Genomic DNA, 9,722 nt, shown 5'->3' with positions numbered 1-9,722 from the left:
TGAGCCACAACAGGAACTCCAGAGGGGTTCTTAAAGAAAGCAGAAAGAATTCCCATTGTGGCCCAGCGGAAACAAATCCGACTAGTATCCATGAGGATGGGGGTTTGATCCCTGACCTTGCTCAGTGAGTTAAGAATTCAGCGTTGCCGTGAGCTGTGGTGTAGGTCGCAGACACAGCTAGGATCTGGCGTTGCTGTGGCTGTGGTGTAGTCTGGCAGCTGTAGCTCCGACTCAACCCCTAGCCTGGGAACCTCCATATGCTATGGGTGCAGCCCTAAATAAATAAACAACAGAAAAAAGAATAATATAAAAAGAAAGCAGAAGATGGCACTCATAGCCCTCATACAACCCACAAGTTTATTTGCATTAAATAAATACAGTCTGAGAACTTCCACTTCAATACTCCCACACCTGATTTCTTCCCAGAAAAAGCAGCTTAAGACAGGTGGACTTCGTAGCACCCATTCTCAGGTTAGGCTCAGGAGGGAGTTCGTCCTGTCTTGTGCTGGGCTGGGTCTAGCAGTGAAGATCCCCCCTGGTTCCCTCCTCTGCTTTGGGCCTGTATTCAGCCTGAGTCCCCCGCCAGGACCCCACAGCCTGTTCCTGCTCCAGGAGCACCTATTTGGCCACCTCTCCCCCTCTGCAGCCCAAAGGAAGTGGCATTCACAACCCTGGGGCACTGAGGCCGGCCCTCGCACAGAGCTCTGTCCTATAACACCAGCTTCCCCCATGGGCCCACTGCCAGCTCCTGACCCTGGAAGCCAGGAGAGAAACCGAGGCATAGCTGGCAAATGGGAGGAAAGCACCCTCCCTGAGCCCTGCCAGGAAGCTGAGAGCCCCCAACAAAGGGAGACTACTGACTACTCTCCCCTGATATCCCTTGGGCCAGGAGGAGACGGAGACCACTCTCTGTCTTCGTTTTGCAGATCAAAGGTTCGGGTCCACATTCTCCTGGTCTGATGCTGCCTCATCATCATGTGGGGACTCCTGGATCAGAGCCAGAGAAACCCCCTCATGGGCTGGTGCCATACCCCAGAGCTATAGCCCAGGGATGGCACCTCCTTCCTTTTGTCCCAGCCCCCAACAGAGCCAGAGGAGACTCTTCCACCTTCACCCAGGGTCTCTTGGCTTTCCCCCCTGCCCTAGATCCCAGGCTGCCCACAGCCACATGGCCCACCACTGGGTGACTCCCTCTTACCAGGCTGAGGCCCCTGTCCTGCCGCAGGGTAGCATAGAATCTCAGCACACGGGGGTCACAGCGAACCACCATGGGATCAAAGTCTAGCACACGCAGGCCCTGCAGGCTGCGGGCCCGGGAAAGGGCCACATAGGCCTGGCCGCTGGCAAACACACGGCCCAGAGAGATCTCCACGCAATCCAGGGACATGCCCTAGGGGATGGAGGGACAGAGCTGGAGCCAACTTGGCCTGAATTCACTTGTGCCCAAGACCCTGACTCTGTTCCACCAGCCCAGCTATTGCTCCTGATCTTGTCCAGTCAAGAGAGCCTTAAGTAAGAGAGACAGACTGATGGGAGTCTGAGTAGGGGGCTTCCAGAAGACACAGATTCGAGAGTGGAGGGATGGAGTGAAAGGAAAGAGCTCAGGTCTGGGTCAGACGGGCAAGGAAATGAATCCTGGCTCTGCCTCTCACTAGCTGTGTGACTGTGGACAATTTACTTAACCTCTCTGAGCCTTGGTTTCCTCTTCAGTAAGACAGGAATGGGAATGATTATTATTACATCTACACCTCATACAGTTCGTGTAAGGATTAAAATTAACATATCCAATAGTGACTCAGAAAATGGCAGGACAGGAAATGACAGGGGAAGTGTATGTGTCTGGGAAAGAGGAGGCAGGATGGGAAATGCACTGAAGAGAGATTTATTCTATAGCTGGTTTTTGTTTGTTTCGTTTTTGTTTTTTTAGGGCTGAATCTGTGGCATACAGAGGTTCCCTGGCTAGGGGTCGAATCAGAGCTATAGCTGCCGGCCTATGCCACAGCTCACGGCAATGCCAGATCCTTGACCCACTAAGCGAGGCCAGGGATCAAACCTCAAACCTCAAGCCTCATGGATACGAGTCGGGTTCCTTTCTGCTGTGCCACAATGGGAACTCTCTACAGTTGGTCTTGAACTATCCATCCAGGGCAAGTTCAACTCCCACAAAGCCTTTAAGATCTGCACCCCCTCCATTCCCCAGGCCCATCTTGTCCACCTCTGCTCTGTCCCCTTCTCCACACATCCACCCCCACCCTGCTCACCTGGCTCTTGTGGATGGATATTGCCCAGGCTAGCTGGAGAGGCAGCTGCTGCCGGCTGAGGAGCTGGCCCCCACTGGCCTGCACGATCCAGTGGTCAGCACGGATGACCTCAGTGACTCCACACAAGAACCGTACCTGGGGCAGCCCTGAGGGAGGCACAGAGAAGTCCCACCTTTCAGCCCTGCCCCAGGGCTCCAAGATAAGGTCAGGCCTCACCCTTCCATGCTGGCCTTTTCCTCTGCACATGTACCCCGGCCGTAAGACTGCTCTTCCGTCACTTACCTCTCCCCTCAGCCTCAAACCCGACTACCACCCCTCGGGCTCCATTCACCAGGCCCTGGGACACTGCCAAGTTCTTCACCAGCATCACCTGCGTGGGAAGGAAAACTGGAGGCATGGAGAGCAGTGCATGTCTACGCCCGGCGGTGCTCAGAGGCTGGGGGCTGTCGGGGAGGGGTGCTAGGTCCACTGGGACCCCTGCTAAAGCTGCTTTATCTCCCTAGGTCTCAGTTTCCCCTGTGTCAAAGGGGAATGACATTTGCTCAGTTTGCCTCAGAAGGACAGGGTGAAGAACAATAAGGGAACAGGGTTTTGAAAATGACCTCGCTCCAATCTGGAGGGATAGCCCTTTTCCAACCACTGTGCCTGCCTCTTTCTGCTGGGTGCCCTTTGGAACCTGGGGAAAGGCTCCTGTGTGGCCCACCCCCCCTCACCATTGTGGAAGCGGGGAGGATGCTCACAGTGGGGTACAATACAGAAGACAACCGGCTATGGCAGGTATCTTACTCCAGGCTTAGCGATGAGGAAACAAGCTTCAGCAAGCAAAGGGATTTGTGCAAGCAACACTGCTTGCAGCTCCAGGTGTAGGAAGAGGCAGGCAGTGGAAAGCAGGAGACAGGAAGGGGAAACTGGAGGGAAGGAGTTTGCTATGGTCACAGCAGGGCCCTCTGGCTGTGGAGCAGCCTGTGTACAGGGACAAGGAGGCCCAAGCTCCCAGGGCCCATCCCCCACTTCCCACTCACTTGAGCTCCCAGCTTTAGATGAAGGTGCTGGCCAACAGGACATTGGGCATCCAGGGTCTGGGCTTGCTCAGGGTCACTGTCCATGGCCTCAAAGCTGTGTAGCTCACCTGGGAAAAGAGAATCAGGCAAACAGATCACAAGTCATTGACCTGTGGCTCATTTTCCAAAAACACACATCAGACCAGGGCATGGGGGAGGTAGTGAGGACAGCTCAGTCCTAGCTGGGGCTTTGGAATCAGAGGCCTGGGTTTAAGTCTCCTGTCCAGTGTTTACTGGCTGAGTGATTCTGACCCAGGAAAGGTCACATCTCTCAAAGTCACAATTAGATCTGCAAACGTAAGGGACTTTTTGGTCACAGAGGCTGGGGACCTAGATATTCAAAGGATGCCAAGTGGGTAGCTATGCCTGCCTGGTGGCCTCTCTGGGCCAGTCTTTTTTTTTTTTTTTTTGTCTTTTTAGGGCTGTACTGGCAGCATATGTAGGTTCCCAGGCAAGGGGTGGAATCAGAGCTATAGCTGCCAGCCTAAGCCACAGCCACGGCAAGGTGGGTTCCAAGCCACATCTGCGACCTACACCACAGCTCACGGCACCGCCGGATCCTTAACCCACTGAGCGAGGCCAGGGATCTAACCCGTGTCCTCATGGATGCTAGTCAGGTTCATTAACCACTGAGCCACGATGGGAACTCTGTCTCTGGGCCATTCTTGCCCAGCCCCAGCTCTCTGCTCACCTGGTAGCTCCTGCAGCCGCTTCTCATTAGTAAGTGCCACGTCATCCTGGTGCGTGCAGAGCCTCGTGGCCACAATGCCATCTCGCCCCACCTTGTGGGCAGCTGTGGCCCGGAGCTGGCGGGTGACCTCATCTGAGCACCTGTGGAGGCTGGGCTATCAGGGCAAAGCCCACCTGAACACCAGGGAAGGCCCATGCAGCAGGCCATAGGTCAGGCCTGGGGGCTGGAGGGGGCACCGGGGCAAGATTTGCTGGTCTCCAGGCTGGACAACTTGTTCCTTCCTCACTTGGACCCCAGATATGGAGAAGGGGCATGGAGGTGGTGCTTGGCTATGATCATGGGTGGGTACCCTTCCCTGTGTCTGCCCCCAGGTTGGGCTAGATACCTTCCTGAGGAAGCTGGGTACAATGAGTGAGCACAGACCAGAGATTTGGAAACCTTGATGATGAGGTGCTGAGGTTATACTGGTAGCCTATAATCAGAGAGGCCTCCAGGCTACAATTTTCTAGCCCCTTGCCTGTTGCTTTAGGGGAATAAAGGTAGCTTCTGTTTCTGTTTTCTGTCAAGCCTTCCTTCAGGGGAAGGCTGGGTGCTGCAGCAACTCATGTGGGAGGAGGGGAAGAATTTAGGACCATCTCTCACTGCTCAGTCATTCGGCCTTCCTCTTGTTCCCCCCCCCCACCACCCCCAAACACATGTTTGCTGGTACGTGCTGTGCACCTTCCTATCAGCTTTTCCACCTCCCGCATGCCATCCCAATTTGACCTGGATCTCAAAGCCCAGCTCTGGCCCATATCTTCCAAATTTCTGGCCTTCTTTCCACTCCTATGTTAGAGTAGCTGTAGCATTTCAACCCTTTGTCCTAACTGGGGTGGGATCATGTCTGCAACATCCCACCAAGTGACCCCACAGGTTCTTTTTTTTTGGCCATTCCTACATGTGGAAGTTCCCAGGCCAGGGATCAAACCCATGACATAGCAGTGACCTGAGCCGCCACAGTGACAAGGCTGGATCTTTAACCTGCTAGGCTACAAGTGAACTCCCCGCAGGTTCTAAGAGTAGAAGGAACTTGGGTTTTAGTTAGACCTGTGTTTAAATCCCAGCTCAGCCACTTACTAGCCATGACTTTGGGCAAGTCACTGTACCTCTTTGAACCCCAGTTTCTGCATCAGTGAAATGGGAGTGTTAACATCTCTGAATGACGGTTGTGTCTCCATCAGCCCAGATGCCTGTGATGTACTCTGTGCCAGGCACTATGCTGGGTGATAGCGACCCAACCCGGGGGGTAGGCTGGGTCCCAGTGCTCATATAGTGACCACCTCCTATGGCACCATGAAGCATTTCTCCCCCTTCTTTGAGTCCCTGGGCCACTCTCTGATCCACGCTTGGATCCTCATCCCATCGCCCCCTCTCTATTCACCAGGGCCCACCTGCCCAGCCGCACAGCTTGCAGCAGAGAGATGAAGGTCTTGTCCGCTTGCCTCCACACCTCGGTCAGCTCCAGGGTCACTGGGACACACTTCCTCCAGCTCTTGGCCTGGTGGGTGCAAGGTGAGGGTGTCAGGGAGCACAGCAGACCGCTATGAGGGTTAGGACCGGGGGTGAGTGGTACCTGGAAGCAGAACTGTGGGGGCTGGGGTCCCTTGGTTACAGGTGGCAGCTGCAGGAAGTCCCCGCAGATGATGAGCTGGATGCCTCCGAATGGCTTGTCCTGCTGCCTGACAGCTCTGGAGAGGAGCACAGGGTACTTTAGGGGCTGGGATGAATGGGGTCCACATGAAAGACCACCAGAACCCGCCCTCTCTGCATGTTACTGACCTGGCCACGGCTTCCAGCTTGTCAAATAGGTCTGCCTCTACCATGGAGATCTCATCAATGACCAGCCGCTGGCAGTTTAGCCAACCCTGCCGAACACCTGGCCGCTGGGCCAGGGCCACACACTGGGCCAGGGGAGCCTGTCCTGAGCCGATGCCTGTGAGTGACACCATTCAGCCTGAGCTGAGATCCTAGCCCTGACCTCCACTCCCTTCCTACTCCCAGCTGGCCTACTCCCAGCTCAAGTCTCAAGGACTCTCACTTACCTGCAAAGGCATGGAGGGTAGTGCCCCCTATGTGGCAGGCTGCCACCCCAGTACTGGCAGTGGCCACCGTGCCTGTGGGAGGAAGTGAGCCCAGGATTCGCTTCAGCAGATAAGACTTCCCCGTCCCTGGGCAGAAAGCAAAGTCAGGTCCATCCCAGTGCACCACTGCTCTCCCCACACTCACTCTGCCCCCGCTACCTGCACTGCCAGTGAAGAAAATGCTCTGGCCTTTCAGGACAACCTTCAGCACAGCAGCCTGTTCCTTGGAGAGCTGTGGTTTGGTGGGGGGCAAGCTCAACCTCTTCACAGGCAGGGGCCACCTTGAGGTTTCCTAGGGGGGATAGGGCTGTCTCAGAGTCTCCCCGCATTCCCTAAGCATTGCCCTCTACCTTCTTGGCCTGGTAGCCCTTTGTGTTTCTGTTGGCTTCATTTCTTGGAGCCCTTGGGCAGCCTTGGTTCCCCTGGAGATCTTGCCAGTAACCATAGGGGTCCAGTTCGCCCCTTGAGGAAGGGACCAGGACTGGGTCTCCACTGACCCCTGGTGACCTGAAGACCCCAGTGTATAGGTCCTGATTCTGTCTCAGCTCCCTTCCCTGGGTTCCCTAACTCTCCTGGTCCTCTTAGCCATCCTTCCTTCTCACTACTCTTTCTGTTTCAAATTTCTCTCTCTCTCACCTCAGAACACCCAAGCAAAACCCTGCCTAGTTAGGGCCTCTTCTTGCCTCATCTCCATCTTCTCACCAGCTTAGTCTCAAACCCCTGTAGTCTTCCATCCATCTGTTCCAGTTGGCAAACACTGTCAAATCCACCAGAATTTGTCTCCCCTCTGACTGGACCTGTTGACTGCCCCTATCCAGCTGACCACTTTTCTCCAAAAGCTCCTCTCCTTCTCCTGGGAAACCATATTCCTACTTTTCTTCTGCAGCACCTTCTCTGCTTTCTCTTTTTTAAGGGCCGCACCTGTGGCATATGGAAGTTCCCAGGCTAGGCATCCAATCAGAGCTACAGCTGCAGGCCTACACCACAGCCACAGCAACCCAGATCTGAGCCTCATCTGCGACCCACACCGCAGCTCAGTGCAATGCAGGGTCCTTAACCCACTAAGCGGGGTCAGGGATGGAACCGCATCCTCATGAATACCAGTCAGGTTCATTACCGCTGAGCCACGAGGGGGAATTCCTGACTTCTCTTTTAATGTGACCTGGACCCACTTTTCCTATTCTCCTTACTCAGTCTCAAGGATTGCACTATAAGAACCACATGCACGATGCCCATATCCCTCTTATTTTCAAAAGTCCAATGAGCATCTTCTCTGAAACAACCAGCCTGCCATCTCAAATACCACCACCATCTCCCTCCTAAACGTGGGCCACTTTAGTCTCTTCCACTCCCCAAGGCGTTGTCCTCACGGTGTTGGACTTGGCCCCCACCCGGGGCTCCGTGGGCAGTTTCACTGGCGTGGTGTCCGTGACCCGGGTGACCGCCGCGCGCCGCAGCTCCTCGGGCTGCACCGGGCTGATGGTGACGAAGTCGCGGGGCCTTGGGCCAAGAAGTTGAGTGCGGGCGGAGGCTGGCCTGGGACCCGGGGCCGCGGCCAGCTTGAGGCGCAGCGTACGCAGGAAGCGGCGCAGGCGGTCTGGAGGGCAGTCGGAGAGCAGCAGCTGCACAGCGCCGGCCGGGGAAGCGCCGTCGGCCGGGAGCCTTAGAGTGCTGCGCCCCATCGCTGCGAAGCGCGTGAAAAGGCGCGCAGCGCGCAAGGGGAAGCAGCGCGGCCGCCCCGCGGGTCCCGGCGCCTGCAGCCTAAGCATCAACTCCCGGCGCTCGTTACGACCCAGGCTCAACTTCGCGGTGCGTAGCGCCTGGCGCCTTCGCGGCTGCCCTCCCGGGCTCAGCTCTTCCACAGCCACGCGGCACCGTAGCTCCGCGTCCTCGCTTTCTGCTGCCGCTGCCTGGGTGCCCGACAGCATTGCCATCGCCTCTGCGGGTCTGTAAAAAGACCGGAGCTCAGGGGTCACGGGGACTCAAGGAATATATCATAGGTTGTATAGAGGCCGTGACGGGGAGCCCGGTGAAGGCCACATAGGGTCACAGAGGCTGTCACTGGTAACACAAAGAGGTCACGGAAATGGTAAAAGGGCCCTAGAGTAAACCGGATTTTCTCTTAGAAATTACTACCCTACACAATAATTTCCAGGGCAGCGGATGGGCAGCGTCAAGTGCATCCAGCATTGGAGAACCGCAGCTGTCCGACAAGTGCCACAGAAGGGAGCCCTGGAACGGAAAAGAAGCCTGCTTCCAAGAGACCCATAGGCGGACACGAGAATCCTGAGTCCTGTCCTTAAGAAGCCAGAGACTTTCACGTTGAGGAGGTGAACAGGAAACATACTCCCTAATAAGCGTCTTATGTCTTCCAGGTACGTTCACTAGTTTACATGCGGCCAAGCAGGTCTCACTCTTCTCCGTGTACAGAAGAGGAAAACAGGCTGAGAGAGGCCACAAGGGGTGGTAGGAGTCAGGGCTCGTGTGATTCTGAAGCCCTGGCGCTTCCCATCTTCAGGGTAGGGATAGAGTAGAGAATCTTTGGTTAGGGAAATCGCAGAAGGACCCTGGGGTGCGGGAATCCATTCTCCCTTCGTCTGACCCACTCGTGTGCACCCTCCCGGCAGGGACCCCTTGAAGAAGAAGGTTCTCTGCCTCCCACCTCTGGCATCCGAGTGAACACTCACTTGCGACGGACAAGCTGAACAGAGCCGGCATGCACGCAAAGGTAGGACACTGGGAACTTTCAAATCCTGGGAGTAGAGAATCACCCTATCACCGGCCGGATCTTTAAATTTTCCAGCCAATCATAGACAGCGGGCGTGGCAACGGGCGTGTCTTTGGGTGTCTACGCTAGGAGCCTTGGCTGTACCAATAGCACGCCGGAGGGAGAGGCTTATTGTGCTGGCGGAGCGTACCAAGTCGCGCGGACAGGTAGGAGTCGGGGGAGGAAGAAGTGAGTGCATCCGGGCGGCGCGTGGTGTTGTGTGTCTTGATTATTTTCAAGCCTCCAGCACACTCTCCTTCCTCCGCTTTAAGCCCTCACACAGCAGCTGAACTTGGCCTTGGTGAAGAGCTGCCTCTGATCCCTCTCATTCCTGTTTACATTTATAGGACCGTTTGCTCACTTCTGGGCAAACCACATCCCTCCACCGCCTGTTGCTACTGCTGTCTCTGTCTGCCCCGAAACTTTCTACACTTCCTCTGCCCTTGTAAGCGTCGTTTTACGTATTCGTCCTTCCCATCCGGCTGAGGGCCAACAGTGTAGAACTCAGACCTGTGGCCGGATGCTCAAGAGTACATACAAGGGAAGTGAATGAGCCTCTGTTTTCAGGGAATCAGTAATCCCTCTTATTTCTCTGGCTGCTCAGGGAATTTATTTATTTTTTCTTTTTATTTTATTTTTTTGTCTTTTTGCCATTTCTTGGGCTGCTTCCCACGGCATGTGGAGGTTCCCAGGCTAGGGATCCAATCGGAGCTGTAGCCGCCGGCCTATGCCACAGCCACAGCAACACGGATCCGAATTGCAACTGCGACCTACACCACAGCTCACGGCAAAGTCAGATCCTTAACCCACTGAGCAAGGCCA

The 9,722-nt window shown here is 55.5% G+C and overlaps 1 protein-coding gene across 3 annotated transcripts; it reads right to left on the bottom strand.

Moving 5' to 3' along the window:
* Positions 1-338: 338 nt before the first annotated feature.
* Positions 339-9,304, bottom strand: PIF1 (PIF1 5'-to-3' DNA helicase). 3 transcript variants are annotated; one of them, XM_047765765.1, is made up of 13 exons: positions 8,821-9,304; positions 7,504-8,080; positions 6,293-6,425; positions 6,095-6,220; positions 5,832-5,985; positions 5,626-5,740; positions 5,444-5,550; positions 4,014-4,153; positions 3,284-3,390; positions 2,544-2,631; positions 2,262-2,407; positions 1,199-1,390; positions 339-987 (listed from the first exon to the last, which is right to left on the bottom strand). In XM_047765765.1, the coding sequence occupies exons 2-13, from the start codon at positions 8,065-8,067 to the stop codon at positions 928-930; spliced, it is 1,932 nt and encodes a 643-aa protein (XP_047621721.1). In that variant the 5' UTR covers positions 8,068-8,080; positions 8,821-9,304; the 3' UTR covers positions 339-927. The 3 variants fall into 3 exon arrangements, with proteins under 3 accessions (XP_047621721.1, XP_047621714.1, XP_047621730.1); XM_047765758.1 differs by having other exon boundaries at positions 5,444-5,740; XM_047765774.1 differs by lacking the exons at positions 339-987; positions 2,544-2,631 and having other exon boundaries at positions 1,329-1,390; positions 5,444-5,740.
* Between the last annotated feature and the right edge of the window lie 418 nt (positions 9,305-9,722).

The sequence above is a fragment of the Phacochoerus africanus genome, chromosome 2, assembly GCF_016906955.1.
Source record: "Phacochoerus africanus isolate WHEZ1 chromosome 2, ROS_Pafr_v1, whole genome shotgun sequence".
In the NCBI taxonomy this organism is placed as follows: domain Eukaryota; kingdom Metazoa; phylum Chordata; class Mammalia; order Artiodactyla; family Suidae; genus Phacochoerus; species Phacochoerus africanus.
Note: the sequence above shows the minus strand (reverse complement) of the source record. Positions and strands in the feature narration are given on the sequence as shown.